This window comes from Petromyzon marinus, chromosome 2 (assembly GCF_048934315.1).
Source record: "Petromyzon marinus isolate PM22_M1 ecotype Great Lakes invasive population chromosome 2, UKy_Petmar_22M1.pri1.0, whole genome shotgun sequence".
NCBI lineage: Eukaryota > Metazoa > Chordata > Hyperoartia > Petromyzontiformes > Petromyzontidae > Petromyzon > Petromyzon marinus.
Window position 1 is genome coordinate 16,795,020 of NC_133668.1, and position 23,071 is coordinate 16,818,090.

The 23,071-nt window shown below is 42.4% G+C and overlaps 1 protein-coding gene across 1 annotated transcript; it reads left to right on the plus strand.

Moving 5' to 3' along the window:
- Positions 1-1,209: 1,209 nt before the first annotated feature.
- Positions 1,210-23,071, plus strand: LOC116945880 (adenylate kinase 7-like). The gene is made up of 19 exons (XM_032960520.2): positions 1,210-1,315; positions 5,225-5,325; positions 7,567-7,740; positions 8,700-8,808; positions 9,665-9,759; positions 10,917-11,027; positions 12,456-12,539; positions 12,648-12,736; positions 13,647-13,737; positions 14,423-14,500; positions 15,964-16,113; positions 16,594-16,722; positions 17,125-17,260; positions 17,822-17,950; positions 19,460-19,531; positions 19,672-19,869; positions 20,326-20,537; positions 21,808-21,966; positions 22,489-23,071. The coding sequence occupies exons 2-19, from the start codon at positions 5,239-5,241 to the stop codon at positions 22,525-22,527; spliced, it is 2,142 nt and encodes a 713-aa protein (XP_032816411.1). The 5' UTR covers positions 1,210-1,315; positions 5,225-5,238; the 3' UTR covers positions 22,528-23,071.

Below are 23,071 nucleotides of genomic sequence, written 5' to 3' on the forward strand. Positions count from 1 at the left end.
GAGCCGCATGCGATTCTTTAAGGACCGCTTAGTGACATTATCCACATGTATTGCGGCTCTTGAAATATAGAGTTTTGATCGAATTAGAAAAAAATGTTGTTATTCTGGTTGCAGATACACGATAGCAATATCTTTAAACGGTAACATGTATTATGCATAGCTTACTGCCTTTAAAATGACCTTGAAAAATGTGTGTAACAGATGGTTATATTTACCAAACATCCAGTGTGAAACATTAAACAAGAACATTTTACACCAATCATAGAGCGTGTTTTAAGAGAGGAAAAACTGCGTGAAAATAGCCTAGGTTTTTTTAAAATTCTAAATTGGGGTAAATGAAACGAGGCCATGTTTGTGACAATAACAGGTCCTATGTGGACACAGAGGGTGAACGCGACGTGAAGTGAGACGACCGCCCGTGTCTCGGGGCTGCCAGTGGCTCATCGGGTGAGCAGGCAGAGGACGGTGGGCTCGCCTGTGGAAGGCTCACAACCCAATGGGCTGCGTGGGGTCCAATCTACACCACCACGTGGCCCCGGGGGTAGGGTGGAGGAGAGCCGTTCAAACAGCTACATCACCCATGATAATAATCGGTGTTCTCGCATCCACTAAACACATATTTCTCAATTCAGCCTTAGTGTAGTCTCAAAGCTCTGCCGTATACTGCGGGAAAGTTAAACAAAATGGCACAAGATTTCGGTACAAAATAATTCCTGTCACCCCACCACAGATGCCAATTTTCCCAGAACTACCCGCGGGGTCAAACCCAGCCGGGTGCTACAAAATATTAGACTAATTGTGGGACGTCGGTGGTTGGTGGTGCAATCCGGTAGAAATCGTGAATGTGGAATGTCCTGTTGCCCCAGAGCAGCCGCGTGGCTCGTGCGAGAATTGTGGTTTCCGTGAGGCCGGTTAATGCCCCCCTCGCACGGCCTAAAACGTGGCATAGCCGGCCCCACTTTGACCTCCACGCTCCCGCCGCCCACCTCCAGCCAAAGCGAGGCAAGCTGTCACCGGCCTCTAGGGCCCAAATTGTGCGGCTTTGATGGCCCAGGGGGATGTGTGTGTCTGGGGGGCCGGGGGGCCGGGGGGGGGGAGGCCTCCACGTGGTGTTTTGTGCGGAGCGCGCCACGTCACGGGGCCAGTGCTGGTGGAGGGCGGGGGGGGGGCCGCGGGGGTTCAGAGCGGGTGGGGTGGGGGGCGGGGGGGGGGGCGTCTCTTAGCAACGAGGCGACGCCGAGATTGCCGGTAACCTAGGGGACGCGCGCCACCCGCACGGAGAGGCGAGAGAACGGCGGTCGGTCACCACGGGAAGGTAACGTCAGAATCATCACTTTAAAATAAATAAATAGATACAGTAATACACCTTGAGGAATCTGTTGAGCTGTGAAGCTCTTTTGCACAGATGTGCTCTCCAAGTGCTCTGGAGAGTCCTTCACGAGCCTCCTCCGCAGAGGCCGATCTTTACACGGATACATACAGTACACAACCCACACACATACACACATAGTACCTAAACTTTACACATACACACAGTACCTAAACTTCACAGATACATACAGTACCTAAACTTCACAGATACATACAGTACACAACCCACACACATACACACAGTACCTAAACTTTACACATACACACAGTACCTAAACTTCACAGATACATACAGTACCTAAACTTCAGATACATACAGTACCTAAACTTCACACAGATACATGCAGTACACAACCCACACACACAGTACCTAAACTTCACACAGATACATACAGTACACAGCCCACACACACACAGTACCTAAACTTCACACAGATACATACAGTACACAACCCACACACACACAGTACTTAAACTTCACACAGATACATACAGTACACAACCCACACACACAGTACCTAAACTTCACACAGATACATACAGTATACAACCCACACACATACAGTACCTAAACTTCACACATATACATACAGTACACAACCTACATACACACAGTACCTAAACTTCACACAGATACATACAGTACCTAAACTTCACAGATACATGCAGTACACAACCCACACACACATACACACAGTACCGAAACTTCACACAGATACATACAGTACCTAAACTTCACACAGATACATACAGTACCTAAACTTCACACAGATACATACAGTACACAACCCACACACACATACAGTACCTAAACTTCACACAGATACATACAGTACACAACCCACACACATACAGTACCTAAACTTCACACAGATACATACAGTACCTAAACTTCACACAGATACATACAGTACACAACCCACACACACATACAGTACCTAAACTTCACACAGATACAGTACCTAAACTTCACACAGATACATACAGTACACAACCCACACACATACAGTACCTAAACTTCACACAGATACATACAGTACGCAACCCACACACATACAGTACCTAAACTTTACACATACATACAGTACCTAAACTTCACACAGATACATACAGTACACAACCCACACACACGTACAGTACCTAAACTTCACACAGATACATACAGTACAAAACCTACATACACACAGTACCTAAACTTCACACAGATACATACAGTACCTAAACTTTACACATACATACAGTACCTAAACTTCACACAGATACATACAGTACACAACCCACACACACAGTACCTAAACTTCACACAGATACATACAGTACACAACCCACACACACAGGACTCAAACTTCACACAGATACATGCAGTACACAACTCAAACACACAGTACCTAAACTTCACACAGATACATACAGTACACAACCTACATACACACAGTACCTAAACTTCACAGATACATACAGTACCTAAACTTCACACAGATACATACAGTACACAACCTACACACATATTACCTAAACATCACACAGATACATACAGTACACAACCTACATACACATAGTACCTAAACTTCACACAGATACATACAGTACACAACCTACACACACACACAGTACCTAAACTTCAGATACATACAGTACACAACCTACATACACACAGTACCTAAACTTCACACAGATACATACAGTACCTAAACCTCACACAGATACATACAGTACACAACCTACATACACACCGTACCTAAACTTCACACAGATACATACAGAATATAAACTACGCATACATACAGTACATAAACTACACAGATACACGCAGTACATAACCAACATACAGATACAAGTATATAAATTACACGTACAGTGCGTCAACTGCAGCCATGCAGACAGTACACAGAGATACACACTGAGCTACACAGTACTGTACATAAACAGTACAATTAAAAACATACATCTAGCACAGTACTTAATACTGGTAGGAACTTCCTGGTTACACCACCAGCCCACGGGGGATTATTGTGTCCGTCTGTCCGTCGTGCATCCAAAAATGGGAGGGGTGGGGCTGGGTGGAGAGGGTGGGGAGGGCGGGGAGGGGCTGGGTGTGGAGGAGCTGGGTGGAGAGGGTGGGGAGGGTGGGGCTGGGTGGGGGGTGGAAGGGGTGGGGCTGGGTGGGGAGGGGCTGGGTGTGGAGGGGCTGGGTGGGGCGTGGAAGGGGTGGGGCTGGGTGGGGAGGGGTTGGTCACCCCGTGGTGCCCTTATAAAACTCAACGTTTAACCTACTCACGCCGGCTTGTGCCCGCCCTCACAGTCGGGCATATTTGTGGAATACACCACGTGGTGGTGCCGCCGTTGACCCTGGCCATTGACCGAGCAACCCAACGTTCCTACCAGCTCCCTCCACAGGAGAATGTGTTTTATTTGACGCGCTGTGATACAGTACATAGAGGTATACTGCCACACTGAGATATGCTACTACACGCCGAGACGTAAATGGAGTTATTTTTTACCCACTAAAATACACAAATACATTTACTGTATCTCAGGACCACAGAGATACAGATGCTCATCAGACACCTCACTCACAAAAAAAAACCACTACATTCACTTGACCCTCACCAGACGCTCAATCTAACACCACTCACTGATGTACTCTTATATAAGCGCACAACTTTATCTATCTGTGATGAACGCTATCACTTTCCGTCATTTTCATGAACGACGGTACGCAGGGACAGACGATCGATCACGTTGGAATCGATCTGCAGACGGCGGTCTTCTCGAACGGCCAGCAGCGCTATGTCGCCTTATCACGATCCCGAACCCCCAGCAAGGCCATCTTCTTAACGACGAGAGAAAATTCACACGAAATGTCCTTTTCAATTAAGTCTTCTATATTTAAAATGATTTCAGCTTTTAATGAAGAAATACAATTATCTCATTCTAAACAATATAATTCAAAGATGCTTCATTTTAAAACTTCAAAACGGAGCATCGGGTGCTTGCGTGAATGCATCGTTCGTAGTATTCTATAGTTACACTCACCGGACACCATCAGCAGATCCCTCCAGCTCAAGTGCTATGTGCTGTTTAGGTGACAGTACACCAGTTGCTACAGTCTACATTATAGACTGCCAGTACGCTCACTGAGGTTAACAACCAGGCTACAATCTACATTATAGACTGCCAGTACACTCACTCCAATTAATAACCAGGCTACAATCTACATTATAGACTGCCAGTACACTCACTCCAATTAATAACCAGGCTACAATCTACATTATAGACTGCCAGTACACTCACTCCGATTAAAAACCAGGCTACAGTCTACATTAATGTTTTTTGTTTTATTTTTTTTTGATCATTTTTCATGCTTTTATTTATTATATATTTTCTATCTGCGTGACTTTACCGAAAGAACCAAAGACTAAATAGTACACCACTCAACGGTCACAGATGACATCAAGGCCAAATAGCCTATGTCCCTGGATTATTCTGTATCGAATAAGCCCTTACTAGACCCTGTGCAAATGAATACAGGACTCAAGGAAATGCTTTGACAAGTTTCCTAAATACTGTATATATTGTAGATGTACCGTGTTTGAGACTTTTTTGTGAAAGATACATACACATAAACAATGGTATCTTCTGTTTTCAAGTGAGATATAAGGAGGGATGTTCAGTTTTTCTTGGAGATCGGCGCGTGTGCATGAGATAGAAGGATCGTTGCAATAAGATGCTGTTAGAGATCGTGACAGCTTGGGGAGACCTTCATCCAACACCGTATAGATAATGGCCATTGTTGATGATGACTATATCTTGTGTGTGAGGTGCACCCCTGTGTGTCTGCTGTGTGAGACAGTAGTGCCAGCAGCCATGAGCAAGTCACGAGGAGAGGGCCTGCCCATCAGGAGGGTGTTCATCAGCCATGTCGACTCGTATGTCGGCAGGAATATTGGAGAGGTTTGTTCACAGCTCTAAGTATGACTTGTGACAAAAATTTTTTTATAGCTAATACAATGGTCTATATGTATTTTTGGGTTATACCGCATAGTATAGTTCCAGTAACCTTGTATCTGAGCTTTAAGTGGGGACCACTTTTTATGGAGAACTGTTAGAAAAATAATTATCCCTGGATCATAGTAATTGATCCTTGTTGGTCTTCCTGATGCAATGCCAATGCTGCGTCACATATGTGTTGTGATGTGGAGCATGGCATAATACAATGGGTGATGCTGAGCAGTGTCATCCATGCAGAGAGCCTTGTTCATATAACCGTATAGATTCACAGTCTCAGCCGCCCGTGATTAACATATATGTGTTGTTGCCAATCGGAGGCTGTTGTTTTATGCCTGATGTTTTGTCTCCTGTGGAGAAATGTGAGGGAGAGAGAGCATCCTGTCGCTGTTCAACTTTTAATTGTGCAAGAGGAGACACCTGTGTTTATTTTCTGCACTGAAATATCCCATGTTACAGTATGTATGGTACACTGTTGACACTGTTAACGTCCTGCCACACAGCACAGGGACCTATCGCCACAGTGTGGACAGCAATGACTGACATTTTCCACTGTCACCCATAATATCCATGGTCTTTGTGGATGGGCCTACTTGGCGGATAATAGAATTTTGCGGATAAGGGGAGTGCCACTGTAGTGATGTACCTGCATTAAATGCTTTAAATTAATACAACCGCATTGTGTCAATACAAAATGCTAATAAAATAATAAGAAAGTGTCCGTTTCACGTTATAAAATAAAATCTTATTTTAGTCAGCCAAATGGTTTAAATAAAAAAAATGTTCATTACATTTAGAGCCTGAGTCTACTGTCTCATAATTCCTTAATTCAATGTTTTTTATCGACAGTTTTGTGTTGTGTTTTATTTACTCTGTTAAACATAATGGTGCTTTGTTTACCATGCATGCCGCTGGGAAATTGTAGAGTGTATGTATAATGTCACCGTGTAAGAATGTACGGTGAGTATTGTAGAACATATAATATCACTCATACTTTTATTCCCTTGGCATTCATAATTGTTTATTTATTTATTTCAGGTTTCTGCGAAGTAGCTCTGGGTGGGATTTTATTTAAGAACTTTGAGATCTGGAATTGCCATTGTGATTCCAGTTATGTTTCGTGTAGATTCACAGGTCCATGAGTGATTCAAATCAAATCTCTCTGAAGCGTTTAATATACAAATAGAGGAACTAATTTTAGACCATCAGGCAATTTCATACCCTTTGACCTTACATGGAGGAGTGTCAATCAAATGTAATTGAATGGTGAGTTTAATTGCATCTACATTCGACCCTAACTAAAGAGATACAAATTCAAGTACTCACCATTGAACCACTTTGGGTAAGGTGGCTAGACTTAGTGTATTTTTAGCCACAACTTCAAGTTAGTAATGCTAAATTCATCTTATACACTGATTATAAAGGCATCATAATTGCACCACTGCTTCCGGGCTTAAAATCCAAGTTCTTATATTCTTGGGTCTTTCGGTAACAAAAAACTACGACGTTTCGATCGCTTGTGATTCCGATTGAAACGTCGTAGTTTTTTCGTTATTTTTTGTTATTTTCTTTGAACCTATCTACGTGACTTTACCGAAAGACCCAAGAATATGAATTCCTGCAGTCACGAAAGCTTTAAGTCAAGATCCCAGTACTTCTTAGAGTATGACTTTGATTTTGTAATTTGGTTATATTCACTTGCTCACAAATACAGGATGCTTCAAGAAAATGTTAACACTTACATGGGACTATCGTTTTTTTGTGGTAAAAGAACGGATAAGACACAGTAACGTGACAACAAATGTATGTTAATAGCTTCAAAAAGTCAAAGAGTCTCCACTTGTCCGCCATCATTATCAACACATGCCCGGAATCTTCACCAGGTGGTCTCCAGAGCCTGGAGGCACATTTCTTGTGGTGTTGTTGCAAATTCTCAGAAGTGTTAAAACATTTCTAAAGCACCCTGCATTTCACAACCGTACAACCGGCAGGCTTTTATGAGAGGTGCCAGGCTGCATGGGAGACAGATGCACCCTTCCCATGCCACCACACAGTGTTATGAGTGAAGTTTTGTGGGAAATATTAAACCTTGATAACCAGAGCTAAGCTAAGATTGTAATCTTTTCACATAAAGTATGTTACCATTAATATTGCATATTTGGCATTTGTGTGCCCTTTTCTCGGCAGTATCTGTCACAGTGCGTGGTCGGGGAATCCACAGAGCCACTGGATTTGGAGGAGGAAGAGGAGGGGGAGGAGCAGGACGGCTTCTCACAGGCGAGGGAGGGCACCTACCAGGTGGTAGGGTCCCTGAGCCAGACCCAGCAGCAGCCACCACCCTTTGTGCTTGAGACTGTGCAGGTATGTTGCCTTTTCCTGTTTATAAACACATTGCAGTACGGTAGTTCCAATATTAGTGTTATGTCTTCTGAAGACCAACAGTTAGATGTCTACACTGATAGACAAAGAAGAGCACATGCATTAGAGACATTGTTCATTAACTTAAGAAAATCAAGTAGGCTTGGGCAAGACACATCCATGTCTGCTTGGCTAAAACACTGCTAGAAGGGAAGGTGGCTGATGGTTGAGATGGATGACAGTGGCAGCTGAAGGAAGGAACACACCTGAGAGGAAGGTCACCTTCCTGAAGCAATGAGATCATTTTGTGCAAGAGCTACATTGATTGTTGAATCACGAAACTGTGAGGGATGGTGACAAATTAGGCCTAAATCCAGCAGTGGATAGAACAGCTGATGAGGATGAGAATGAAATGCTTATTTTAATTGTTACAAATAACATATCTTAACACTTGAAAGTATCTTCCTGCTCAAACAAGTCTTGGGTGCTACAAATCTATTTTGGCAGTCATAAGCTACCATTGAAAATTACACATTCTGTGGCAGGACCAGTCGATACATAGGAAAAATATTGTTGACTTCACACAAGGTGGTGAATTATATTGATATCATCATGAGCATGGGTATTGAAATGGCCAGGAGATGGTAGTGCATGGAGATGATCTTAACTTTTTTTATTTTAGTGAGTGTTAGTCCCTTATTTCTAGGAATTTTCTCCAGGTACTTTGGTGTCTTCTTATTTAACAAAAGTCTCAAAAATAAATTGGCCAAAATCCCAATACAGGTGCCTCCTAAAAGAGCTGACACTTAGTAAGGCTTTCACGGATAAAGGACTATCATTATTTTTCAGCCAAAAATACAAGCGAACATGTGGCTGTATTTATAGACAACAATAAAGTAAGCCTTAAGTTCACAAAAAATGGTATTGTTTTTTCACATGTGACGTGGCTCATTCATGAACAGGCCTCATCTCGGGAGGAGTTAAAGTCTTTCCTCTTGGGCTGCGACATTATTGTCTATGACATCAGGGAGACGGCCGATCTCCTGGATGAGGCTGCATGGGTACATTCAGGTACAGAACACCATTGTATCCACTATTTACTCTGGCACTAGTCTTCTGCTGAAAGGAATATGCACCACAAACCATGAGATGATATTTCCATTCCTCTGGTAGCAGAGAAGCTGGGCTGTAACTGATCTTGACATGTGAATTCTGCTGAGGCAGGATGTTATAAAGGTTTGAGATGGGTGTAGCCCAAGGGTCATAAGCGAAGTGAGTGGGGCTAGAAATCAAATTTGCATGTAAATGTAAGATCGGAGAGCTGGGATACCTCCACGACGACGAAGCTGTGGAGGTGGCCATTGTATTGTGAGAGATTAGCATGTCAATGTAAGAAAATCTCTCAGTGGTCATCCTATGTAGATACTGGGTTTTAGAATTTTCATCACCAGTAGTAATAAGCTTTGCCAATCACTCGTTTGACTTTATTATTTTTACATACCTGTCAACCCCTTATCAGTGCCTACCTTATTACAGACCAATTCAGACCTTATTGGTCACCTTGTGCCCTTATAAATATCATCTTAGAAAGTCCCATCACAAGAAATAAACACACACAAATAGACAAAAAAAATGTTTCCCGTATTGAAACGGCTGTACAACGTATGGACCTGAAAACTTAATTTCCTTGTACAAGAATACAGGTAAAACATTTGGGTTGACAGGTATGCTTTTAAAAGTCTTAGTTTGGTATAAACCTTACAATGAGGTTCACACTTTATGAGACATAAGTACATTGTTGGTGGCATTCGAGACATTGGTCTTGATTTGTTTATTTGCAGTAGTCTTCTATTTATTGTTGAATATGATTTTGTGTCATCTGCAATCACCACTGATATGTGAAATGTTGGTGTTGTTGCTATCTTAGCCCTGCATGCTGAGATTGAGAACTTCAAGGACCCAAAGATCTTCATCTTGATCTCAAGCTTCATGACATGGACACTCACCAAGCCTGTGGATCCCGTAAGTCACTGCATGAAAAGTGCACACGCTTCTTGAACATAAGCAAGCCATGCTATGATCCATAACGTCCTGGTTCATTGGACAAAAACGTACAAAATTACATTAAGGTGGTGGAGTTCTAATTGGGATATGGTGATACTAAAATATATTGTGTGATATAAGATCCACGATGATTGTATCGTCAGTTTTGTAAAATATTCTCGTCGTGATTGTCGTTGCTCATTTTTTCAGAAGTACCTTTATTTCCTTTCAATATTTTTAAAGTTAAAAGCTCCAGAATGAAAGATGTACTGTAAATTAATAGATAAATTAGTCTTTGAAAATTGTTTTTCAGAGTAATTTATGACATGGTGATTAACATTATCCTTTTTATAGTGGTGCTCATTGTTTAATTAATTTGAGGAACTCACTGGCTGTGTGTTTTAAGCGTTATTGATTAGAAGGTGTATTATATATGGCAAACGTATGCTGAGTGAACTGAAATTTAATAACTTTCAAGTAATCTTTATTCATACTAAAAGTACAGCAAAGCACAAACATATTACAATAAAAATAAATGTGAAGTAGAATGATAAAAAATGGGAAACTGATATTGTGATGATTGTCACATCGTGAAATTTGGGATTGTATCGTATTGTAGCATGAAAGTTAAGATTGCAGCAACTACATATGCATCAAATACTCTTAACAGGGCATAATGGTGCTATCTAGGGTTACATGTGAGTGGCCTGTTGAAGTGGTGGCATATGCAATTCTCTTGATACCATTGGCCATTACCCACATGATGAGATGTTGCAATGTTCATTGTGTGTTCCAAATAAATAATGCCTCATTACATGACATGGCACCGATAGCATCATTAGAATATAATTAATCATAACAAAATACGAAAACAATTAAAGAAAAATTTGCATTCGGAGACAGAAAAATGACAAAATTATCAGCCACATAAACCTCTTAGCAAAAATACATGATATTTGAAAGTAAAAAAATATTATGCAGTTATAGAGGACTATCTTTGACTGATTCCAGAATTTGTGAGGTGCATACAGTAGTTCCGGAGGAGATAGGGATGCTGAATGTAAAATTACTAGTTTTCTCCTACTGGAGAAACTGACAAGGGATGGTCAGGCTCTGATGTGCCTCTCACCCTGTAGGATGATCCGGAGGTTCCGTTCACTGATGATGACCATCGGAAAAGAAGGCCTCATCCTGCATTCAAGGATCATGTGGCCTTGGAGAAGCTGGTCATGAAGCTGGGCAAGACGGTATTTACATAGTTTATTTACTCAGCTCTTAAGATGGCCAGCTAGCTTAGCTAGCTCAGGTGGCTCATGATGAATTATAATGCCTTTGCCAACACTAGGTTTGAATCTAGTTAATCACTAATAATTAAGCCAAGTTCTGAAGTGTAGTTTACACATTTTTTGCTTAATTTGGTCACGGCTCACAGGGCAAGAATGTATTAGTACACTGGGGGCCAGACACATGGTGAGCAACAAATTACTTCACAAGTAGCCATGTGCTGTCATCTTCCTGGCACTTTCCCTCACATGATGTGGTATATTAGGTCAGTTCAGTTGGTACTAACAACATAATTTCTAAATAGTATAAAACAATGAAGCACGACATTTATGATGAATATATATTCTAAGTGAGTGAATACATGACCAATGAATGATGAATTGGACTTTGCTTAGTTCTCAAGATGTTATTGTTCTAATCTCGTGAGATTTACCCTCAACTCAATTGGGATTACACATAGCAATCATCACCCCCTACTGCGAAACTTTGGCAGGACCCTCCTAAAAAGACCTGAGACTCAGTGAGGCTTTCCTGGGTAAATAAGCGTAGTAATAATAATAAACTTAAGTTGGCTGCGATCACATGGTCAGCAAGTGCTCATCTGTAACGACCACATTTAGACACATTGACACAGGATCTCGGAACTGGCTACAGTCCTGTTGCCTGAGGAAGGTCCTGATGGGTGTTTCTTTATCGCATGACACAAATCCCATAGCACAATTGGGATATATTTGTAAATCAAGTAAAAAATATTTAACCCATAGTTTCAATATTTGTTCAAGGCTAACAAATGATAATACATTAGTACAAATGAATCGATTGGCGGTAGCCCGGGTCACCGCAAAATATTGGTGGGCCGGGCATAGTTTAAGGGTTTTTTTCTGGGAGCATCGCTGGTACTACCACCCTGTCCTGCCGGAGGGCGACGCTGGGAGCGATGATGACGATGATGTCAATCCCGCCAGCACGACCATGACCGCCGGCCGTACCAAGAGAGCGCCTGGTGCGCCATTGCCTCCAAGTGGTCTCGCTCCCAAAAACAAGGGGGGTGACCGCCCCCATAAGAAGCAGAACGTGCTGGGGAATGACCAGACCAGCATCCTGATGCACTTTCAAAACAAGCAATAAACAGCCGTTGCCACGCACAAATCCCCAGCAGCCCCCCTTTTTTATGGGTGTTTTGCATGTGTTTTTTATTTCCATATTTGGCGTGTGTATCGGGCTCAGTGACATCTCCCGTCTTCATAGGCCTTCTGGTTTCGGAGTTATGGAGGTTTTGGCACCCCCGGGTCACGATGGTGACCCGGGTCACCGCCAATCGATTCAAATGTTGCTACACTTATGACAATACATCGTGGTGCAATGTTATTTGATGACACTTTTACTTTCAGAGTAAGAAAAAGTTCATTGGCTATGTGGTGTCTTCTGGACTGCCCTATGGAATGGGGGAAGAACCTTTTCATTTTTTTTTCAAGGTGACTATCACAGCATAATTCTACAGGTTGATATTTGTCTCATCTTTTTTTTAGAAGTGACACTGATGTGTGCCCCCAGCATTCACACATGTGTTCATGTTTTAACAGACCGCCTGGTTGGGAGAGTCGCCTGCAGTACCTGTGATTGATAGAGGAACAAACGTCCTGCCGACCATTCACATCCGAGACCTGGCAGGGTATGGGAATCCTTTTACTCTTTTGGCGAATCCGGGCTCATGGTTGACCTTGAATGTAGCACTTAGTGGTTGCTAAGTCATTGTTTTTTGTCAGTGTGCACAGGCATGTAGGCACATCAGGTATCATTCCCATCTATACGAATACTCTGTAAGAAAACAAACATTGTCGTCTAATACATTGTGCTTGCCCCACAGTCGACTGATTACGCACAAGCACAATCGGCTGATTACGCAAAAGGTACCTTGCAAATGGGCACTTTTGCCTGCCAATGCTGGTGTTAACAGCCAGTAAGGGGGAGGTGTGCTTGCTCGGTTCTCCATACGTCGGAACATTTTCACTTGCTGGAGGTGGCGACTGATTGAACATTTACAGCTAATCGCTGAAATGCTGATTGGAAAGGTTCTCTGGGAAAAAAAAAACATGCATATATCTCTGTTGACACTCGGTAGCATTATAACCACAAACATTTTAAGGAAATGCCCTGCACAATTCAAACAATTAGTATAATCACAACGGACACCACCAGTGCCGGGGTTGTGTTGATGAGCTGTAAAATTGAGATGCAAGGGCAGGTGAACAAATTGCTCTGTCCACGTTGTCACTTATAGAGGTTTTGTAGAAATGCTGCCTAAGGAAGTAAATAAAGTACTCCATTAATCCAGGAAATCATCACTCACTCTCAGGAGAATCTGCATTGGGATGTTTGGCCAAATCCTTATGAGGGATTGTTTTGCAAGAACTTGCCCTAAAACATTCGCTCTGTGAGTATAAAGTTAAAAGTGTTTATCCTGTGCAGTGTCTGGCCACCTCCACAGAACTGTAACTGAGAGCTACTCTGCAGAGATGAGCACCACCTCGGTCTGAACAATGAGGCACTCTGAGTTGACATTCCTTTTTGAATATTGCCAGAGTGATTCAGAATATAGCTGACCACAAGCCCAAGACTCGCTACATCCTGGCTGTGGACGAGGGCAAACACACTCAGCTAGAGGTAGCACAGGTAAGAACGTGTTTTCGCATTTTTGCCATGGATGGGCTATTCTTTATTCAAATAATAATTAAAATAACAAGACGAATACTTTATTTACTTTGGAAAACCTCACTGGTCTCTCAAGATTTTTTTCAGGAAGTTCTTGCTTGGGATGGAAGGGGTTTTTTTGGTATTTCTGCATTTTTAGGAAACCTCTCTGGCTGGTGAAAGCTCGCTTGTATGATCAGATAAAAATAATGAATCCACACTCATCCCATGATTGAGGTCAGCCTCACTATCGTACAGCATTATCGCTTGTTGACTACCTACAAACTGTTACTCGTTTTGTCCACTGATTAGGACTGTAGTGCTGAATCGACCCCCGACTCGAATTTAACTCCAAAAAGTTTTGATTGTGATTGTCATGGATTCAAATGACAGTGCCACCTGACCATAATAATTAAATATTGATGTGAGTATGTATACATTGACATATGTTTCAATGTACCTACCTCAGAATTAGCATAAAAATAGTTTTACTTTTTGGTCCACAAGCCGGAAATCAGGTGAAAAATAGGACCGACATGAAAATGTACCCCATTATCCTCATCATGTGAAGACTTAGTGGAAGCCTTCAATCGCGTGTGCACTATTGGTTGTGAGTGACGTGGAGATGCTTCTGAATGGAATGGAAAGTTGTATCTCCGCACCGCAGGCTATCAGTAAGAGGCTGGGCACGGGGCGCATCAGCCACATCTCCAAACATGAAGCCCTGAGCAACAAGGACTGCCTGGTAAGAGTGCTCCTGAGGAAGCATCTCCACCCCACCGGTGCCCAGCAGCCTGGGCTTATTTACTCCTCCACAACTCCACGCCACTGGCAATTCACCATCGCGACAATTTACTCTCCTCATCATTGAATTCGCAACAAATGTTTTAGGTTACACCACAAAATGTCTCAACCTCCTCTTGCTGGTTATAAGACGTTTCTGCCACATTCTATTTAGCAAACTTCCAACTTGTTTGCCGATTAATATATTTAAATAATATAACATTTCAGTACAAAAACATATTTATTCCTTTCAGCTCATATTTTGGTTAGGGTGCTTAACTTAAAATTGTAAGTTTGTGACTTAAAATCCAGTCATGGATAAATTCAGTGCGTTGTCTCTCTGGGATGATTAAAGGAAAACTCTTTGGATTGTCAATAGTGGTTACCATATGTAGATACTCGCCCCACCTTAGCAATGTAGAATTTTAACCAATGGTTTAGGACAACATTCGGAGATAAGCAGCACCCAATGTTTCAAGTGGGAGATACTTTCACCTGACTTAACATGTGTGATAGTATTATGGCTTTCAGACAGCATACAAAAAAAATTCGTCTCCCTCCTCCTCTTTTCAGAATATAGATGGACTAGTCCTAAATAAACTGCCAAATCGCTGCGCGTGGCGCTGACGTTTTTTTATAAATAAATAAATACACCGTTTAAAAATAACTTTATGCAAACCAACACACCTGAAGACGACCGTTTGTGTTATGGTCGAAACGTCGTGAGAATTTTTATTGTTTTATATATATATTTTATTATTTTGTTGTTTCCCTTCAACGTGACTTTACCGGAAAAACTAAGAATATGAATTACTGCAGTCACGAAAGCTTTAAATCAAAATGTGTGATAGTGTAGAGGACATTATCATCACCAGCCATGATCAATCCATGGCTGGTGATGCAGGCTTCCCCACACTATCACCAACCCTCATGGTCCTGCAATGCCACAATATATTTAACTCCTGAACATGAGCTGATAGCATGGCTCAATCTCTGAGGTGGTCGACCTCTCAGACATGTTTTCTCCTTAAACTACCACTCTGTTGTTAGTCTCATCTATTGGCCGAAAGCGACCCTAGTGAAGTGTCATACTCCAGCCCATTTACTTTCCTTAGCAGTCAAATATGATGTCTATGATTTGCGTTTGTTCTCTGTTATTTGTGTTCCTCTTTTAGTCTTTCAGTGTATATCCCAGCATGCATCTATCCAAGCTTTTTGCATGCTATTTGGCTTTTCTTCCATTTTCTTTGATTGTGTCCATATTTCTGATCCATGTCATCGTGGGTAATATTCAATCATGTGAAAATTTCTGCAAGTGAAAGAGGTCACTGCTTATTACTTGGCATTATGAGTAGATGCGAGCCAATGAGCGAGGTTGCATATCTGATCGAGCGAGTGCACTGTCCACGCCTGCACGCCTGCCAGCCCCATCATGTGGAGCAGCTGCTGCTGGACGTGTGTGCGGAGGCCGTTTTTGTCAAAGAGGAGTTGAACGTGCGCTGGGTGGCGGAGGCCGGCTTGCTGGCCAACCTGGAGCGGGTGGTGCGCGAGTTCCGGGCCACACGGAAACTCCAGGTTTGAGACAGTGTTCTCCACTGCATCACTTAATGACGCTTATGTTGTGTGTACATTGCACAAGGGCCCTTTTATAGTGAGTGCTGTATGTATATGTTTCTGCCCATATGTGCTCTCCTCTTAAATAGTCTTCGTATTATACTATTAAACGCATGATGGCTCACTGTATTGTCCACGTTTATCCATGGCTAAGAGTGGAAATCGCCGCAAAGGTGTGGCTCGTGCGTGGAATTCACGGTGGTGCCAAACTCGTCATCATGATTGCATCACGCACTGCTGATGATTTGGCCAGAGTTGACCCGCGAGCGGGAAACTATGGTATATTTTCCGAATAAATGGTGTAAAGAAATGAAGGCAAATATGAAGTTATTAAGAGTTGATTCATACAGGGAGGAGATTCCACAATAACGTACTTTACTGATGTTTAACTGTTTCATCAGGGCTGTGTCGTGAGAGAGATATTTTGTTTTATATCCCCAGCCCATCAGAATCTGCATCCTGGGCCCACCGGTAACTGGGAAGACAACTGTGGCCCAAATGCTGTGCAAGCATTACAAAATACACCATGTCAACATGAAGGATGTCATCACAGAGGCTCTATCCAAGCTGGTAGGTAGGCCAGGCAGCCAATGCCCCATGTCTCGTGCAGCGCATATAACAGCATGTTGATTAGACATCCTTAGTTCTTACCATAAGAATCCAGGAATTTATGGGTGTCCCATGTATGCCTAAAAATAGACACAGGCGGGTCACAACCCCACATTGCTTTCTCTTGTCCACAATTATGCATTTTCCCAATGAATTACGGATTATAAATAAACAACTGGCCATTTTATCCTCAGTCAAATAATGTTTAAGTTCTTTGACGGATGGGCCTTTTAGCTAGTTTCAAAAACGCCACTGGAAAACTGTGATGTGGAAGGCCCATTGGGCGATAGATGTAAGGGTTATATTATTTTGGTGATGAAACAATGTCTGTCTATTATTAACGTCTCTGTCCCTGGGAATCAGGAGAGGATCGTTGGCTCAGCTAGCAGGAAAGAGGAGACTGAGTGGCACGAGGAAGACGTGGAGGCGTTTACAGAAGACGTTCAAGAAGCGCAGGACTTTCTTGAGGCTCTTAGAGAGAACATGCTGCAGAATGAAGGTGTATTGTCTCGTCAGAAGAGATGTTACCACCACTGCACGTCTTTTATGGCTCTGTGTTTTATTTACAACAGCTGTAGCCCACTCTTATGTTGTGCGTTTCAATCCTAGCCAAGAGTTTCTGCGCTCATAATTTCTTAGAGCTCAGTAAATTAAACTTCACTTGGCAAATCAGAAATCGGTTTTCCTTTTGGTAAGACTGGACTATATTATGGAAATGTGGAATTTCAATCTCTAACTCAGAACTGCCAATGGGGATTAGTACCGCCAAATGCTGGTTTAAGTATGGCGTTACTTTGGCTTAGTTTTGCCTGGCCATATGGAACAGTGACTTGCTATCACTTTCAGAAATCAACTGCATTATATAAACCTGACCCTGCCTGCGTAACTTCATGGTCCAGCCCTGCCTTCCCATAAATAACCCATCCTCGCTGCAGAAACCCCAAGTGTAGGATTATCTAAATTCCACTTTCACATCCTCAAGTGGCTAATTGCCCATGTCTTTATAGTCTGTGAAGATAAATGGGGTTTTCTCTGTTTGTGTGTGTCTGGCGGTGCCCAGGACGACTGGAAGATTCGTACTTGGTACGGTTGTACAAAGAGACGTTGTCTTCCCCACCATGCCAAAATCAGGGCTTTGTGCTGGACGGTTTCCCCAAAACATTTTCTCAGGCAGTGCAACTGTTTGGCGGTGAGTACAACTACCTGTGGAGGTGACTGTTGGAAATGTTTTTGGTAATACTAGCACAGGTAAATCCACAACACCATCCACCAATTTCCCTCCAACTAACATATAACTGTAAGTGAAATTTCATAATGGACATTAAAATACTTTTCACATGAACCTATTTTATAAAAAATCTTCGGCAGATTTACTCACGTGAATAACATTAAAATATTTCAAATAACGTACTTAATATTTATGTGCATTTCAGATAAACGGCGTGAATTATAATTTACAATAGTTTTTCTTAATCACCGCTACGACGTATATCCCACTTACGTACCAGCATGGTCATGCAACTGATGCAGCGCGCTTGCTGCACAACAATTGGCTATAGCAACACAGCACAACAAAAACCACATCAGCCAAGCCGGCACACGCCACGTGTGTGACACCATAGCTAGATATGACGTTACAGCACACGTCTCTTTGTGGGCCAAGTTTATTTCTCGTAATGCGTTAGTCAAACCAAGGCAACAAAGTGTTACAACTTTTACATTATGAGACCTCCTTTGCCAGTAACAAGATATAGTAATAGGTTGTACCCTTTTAACTGCCACAAAAACTGACACCTTTATTCAAGGCATCATGTTTGCAATGACCACAACACAAGCAGTCAAAATGCAAACAAAAGAGACAACTCTGATAATAATATGCACTGTCAAATTCAAGGACAGTGCATATTATTATCAGAGTTGTAAAACCTATTCCTATATCTTGTTACTGGCAAAGGAGGTCTCATAATGTAAATGCTCACCCCGAGCCCTCAATACTCTGATAGTGCGCTGTTTTTGAGTTGTACGCCTTTTGGCGTCTTCTGGTCCAACACCAGTGGAGACTAGGCTCTAAGAAAAGCCGTCTCGGGTATGGACCAATCAAATTCAAGGACAGTGCATATTGTTATCAGAGTTGTCTCTTTTGTTTGCATTTTGACTGCTTGTGTTGTGGTTATTGCAAACATGATGCCTTGAATAAAGGTGTCAGTTTTTGTGCCTGTTAAAAAGGTAAAACCTATTACTAGAGGTTGGTTTTCTCTCCAGTTAAGGCCAGTCTCTCACTAGGTGTGGTACGTGTTTGAGAGGCGATCAACGTACGCACTGTTATCATTCTAGCATACTGTTGGCAGTGCTGCATTGCCATTGGAAATAAGTTTTGAGAGCGCTTGCCTCACAATTGAAAGATTGGAGAATGTAATAAACTCGTCCCATCATCCCGCTAGCATCGATAAATGTGTCTCACTTTGCCGGAATGTCACAGTGGCAATGCTCTGGAGAAACTGTCTATTGTGACAGGAAGTGGAATATCCACAAATGCTTCTGGGTTACCAATAGAAGAAGATAACAAGCCATTACCAATGGTGTTAGATTACATCTATTTTTATGGCAGAGTTAATAAAAATGGTGGCGAGGTGTTTCCAGCCCGGAATGGTTGAAAATCTGGTAATACTCCTCTTTAGTGACACTATTATGTTGACAGTGGAAGACGAGGAAGATGGTGAAGAACTGAATAAGAGGAAAGTGCCCCTCTTTGACAAGAGCATAATCCCAGGTATGCAGTGTTTATTTCGCTAGCATGGCAAAACAGCGTTTAGTTGGTTCCTTTTTAAAGTAGAACGGACAAGGTGAGTGTGTGTGGCAGGGGACAGGGTAGTGACCGCAGCGCGATGTCGCGTACAAACCGCGTGACAGAGCTGGTGGTGTCGCTGGACGCTGAAGACGACGTTGTGCTACACCGCGCCATGGCGCTGCCTGAGTGCGCCGTGCTGGAGGCTGACCTCACGGAGGAGCGCGTGAGGAGACGCCTCGCAGAGTTTCACGCTCGCCATTCCGAGGACGACACGGTCCTCGACTACTTCGATGAGCTGGAGATCCATCCTGACCACATTGGTCAGTGTTTGGCTCTCGCACATTTTTACACGTGCGCGTTCTATTTTGCGTTTCAATGCCACGGCGTCTTCGTCGGCTCTCTAAAGCATAATGTGTGCAGATGTGTATGCTGTGAACCAGTGATGTGGTTGAATTCATGCAGCAGAGATAACTTGTCGCCATAACATACTAATTACTTTAGCTAATCTTTACCTTTTATTCCTCAATTAGGATTATACATAGCAATCATCGGCACCTACTGGTTAGACTAATGCCCTAGATTATTTGCAAATGAGACTATCCTGTTGTGTTGAGTTCTCACCTGGTTAAACAAAATAACTTGAAACCTTAAATTCTACATGGGTCACAAGGAGCTGATATGGCTATGCAATAGACGAGTAACCTAAATGAATTAACGCCCTCTAAAGTGCATGCGTAGTAAGTAGTATGTTGTGTTGCACACGTGTGTTAATGCAGATGTGAGTGTTTGCGAGGTGGCTCAGATCAAGCGACGGATTAGAAAGCTGATTGGCGAGCCCCGTAATTACGGACCCTCAGCGGAGGAGCAGCTGGAGTTAGCCCAGCGAGCGGAGGCGAAGCAGAGGGAGCGAGAGGCACGGAGGCGTGTGGACCAGCTGCTGCTGGACGCACAGCAGGCTGCCCAGAGACTTTGTCAGGAAGAGGAGTGGGTCAGTGCATTGATCGGCACAACTCATCTGAATAGCTCAAGTAATACAGGCATCCCACACCTGAACTCAACATTAAATTGTATCACGCGTCGCGAGTGGCCAGGAGAAGGAGGTTGCTTGCCTATCAGTATGAATATTGAGTGAGATCCCTCTGTGTTTGATTTCCTTCTACATACAAAACACTTTAGTGCAGCCTTACTTTATTGTAACTATAGTGGAGCTGCATTCTATTGTAACTGTAGTGCAATGATAAGACGTGTATGCTGAGGTAGATATATTTAATTTATTTCGGTAGGAAGTGCCCAATAAGCTGGTAGGCTCTATTTCATGGGCGTCCTGCGACGATACAGATGTTATATGGTACAGATCTTGGTTACAATCTTGGTTACATATGTCGCGATATAAACAGCAAGTATGAGTACATGCTTTACATGTGACAGGAATAGGGAACTGGTTGAAAATGTAAAAGAAATACAGAGGATGACTACATCAATTTACAAACAAAAATAAAGGAATTACTCATTGGTTCTTTCGGTAAAGTCACGTAGAAAGAAAAGAAATTAAATAATAGAATACGTTTCGATTGCAACACAAGCAATCGTCATCAGGTAGAAAACAAACCTCGTGAACTTAGAAACACAATGCAATCCAACACAGAGAGTCGGCTAACACAACAGTCAGCACCTTACCTGGTTGATTACGTTCTTCCAAAGATTGCTAAATTTGAGAGAGAGACAAAACACAGACACGGGTACACACAGACAGACACACCAGCCGAGAGAGACAACACAGAGACACACAGAGAGAGACACACAACATAGACAGAGTGTGTGTATTCTATTCTTTAATTTATTTTCTTTCTACGTGACTTTACCGAAAGAACCAAAGAGTAATTCCTGCAATCACGAAAGCTTCAACAAAGCAAGCAAAATCATTAACCGGGAATTTTAAGTATAATGCTTACAGACTTGGGTTCTTGCTTCTCTCCTGATTCATTATTACAGCTACATCTATGAAGGAACACTGAGTTTTATGAGCGAACGGAGGTTTCTCATGCTTGGGCCTCAGATGATGTGTGCGGTAGCAGGAGAGACTCCGATTGGTTTAAGGGGTAAGGACTAATTAAGTTGATGGCATTTGGTAGGGTTAGGCTTTCTTTTATTTAACTTCAAATAAAATGTCAGTGACTCCAGGGGCAATAGTTTATTTTTTTTTTAAGAATAGGAGCAAACTATATTGGTCTGCCCTTGCTCGTATCCCGCTTCGCCAGCACGCGTGCTGGGAGGAAGTGAAGCGTCAGGAGCACGAGGCGATGGGTGCCCGCCACCTGCCCCTGCGTAACTACCTCATGAAGTACGTGATGCCGCCGCTGGCTCAGGGCCTCGACGAGTGCTGCAAGGTGAAGCCGCACGACCCCATCGACTTTGTGGTGAGAAACTCAATGCATTGTCCACAGCTATATAGCTCTTTTTCAGAAGCGACCTGGCCACAAATGACAGCTCAACGAAGTGTCTTGTGTGGAAATTTATAGCAGCCAAACACTCTTAAAACGCACGTTTATAAATGTGGAGGGAAAACCCAGAGAAAAATCCACATGACCACGGGGAGAATATGCAAACTCCAAATATACATGCGTCAAGGTCAAGATTGAACCCACAACCTCTTGTATACCAGGCGAGGTAATTAACATCTTGTGACTGTGGCGCCAAGCACATGGCCACAATGAAAAGTGGCTAGCAGCAGAGAGAGCTAGAGTGAGGGTGAGAGTTGATCGGCTTCTTGAGTTCAGGTTAAGCCAAAGTGCGAGTGGTAATCAGGTTACTATATGGATGGAGTGAACACCAACACAGATTGTGGAATTTTCCCTATTGCTTATTTTAACAGTTGAGAGTTTGATTTAATAATTAACACATGGATATTTGTTTTTTCATCCATTTTGTGCCACCCCCAGGCTGAATACTTGCTGCAGTACAACTGTGACAAGGAGTGAGCTGTGCCAGCACGTGGAACTCGGAGAGACTGGCAGTGTTTCTGTAGTCTAGGTCGTGCCGATTGGCATAATGACAGCATCCAGAAATATATGCAACTGTAAAGGGTAAAAATCACAATTATTGTATAGGAATGTACAAATGTTTTTCTATTTTCGGGCCAACACATTTATCCGACCTTTTATAGATTAAATTCTTATAAAGAATGGTTATTCATAAACATACCTTTTTATATTAAAAAGTTTTTGTTTTACTTGCAGGTTCTTAAAGCAATTTAATAGACTAGAAAATAGGTTGTTTAAATATAATTTTATGCTTAGGAAGTTACTAAAAAATATCAGTGCCATGAGACATTTTAATTCATAGCGAGATGAAGACATTTCCATATTGACAAATACAGTGATTCTGTGCATGCGAAAGAGGAAAACAATCGAAAACACATCTTAAAAATGGAAAATTATTTACAGTGTAAGAGTTGTGAAAATATATTTGAGAATTAAACCATTCGGCACCGTAATAAACATTCCATGGTATTTGTTTATATAA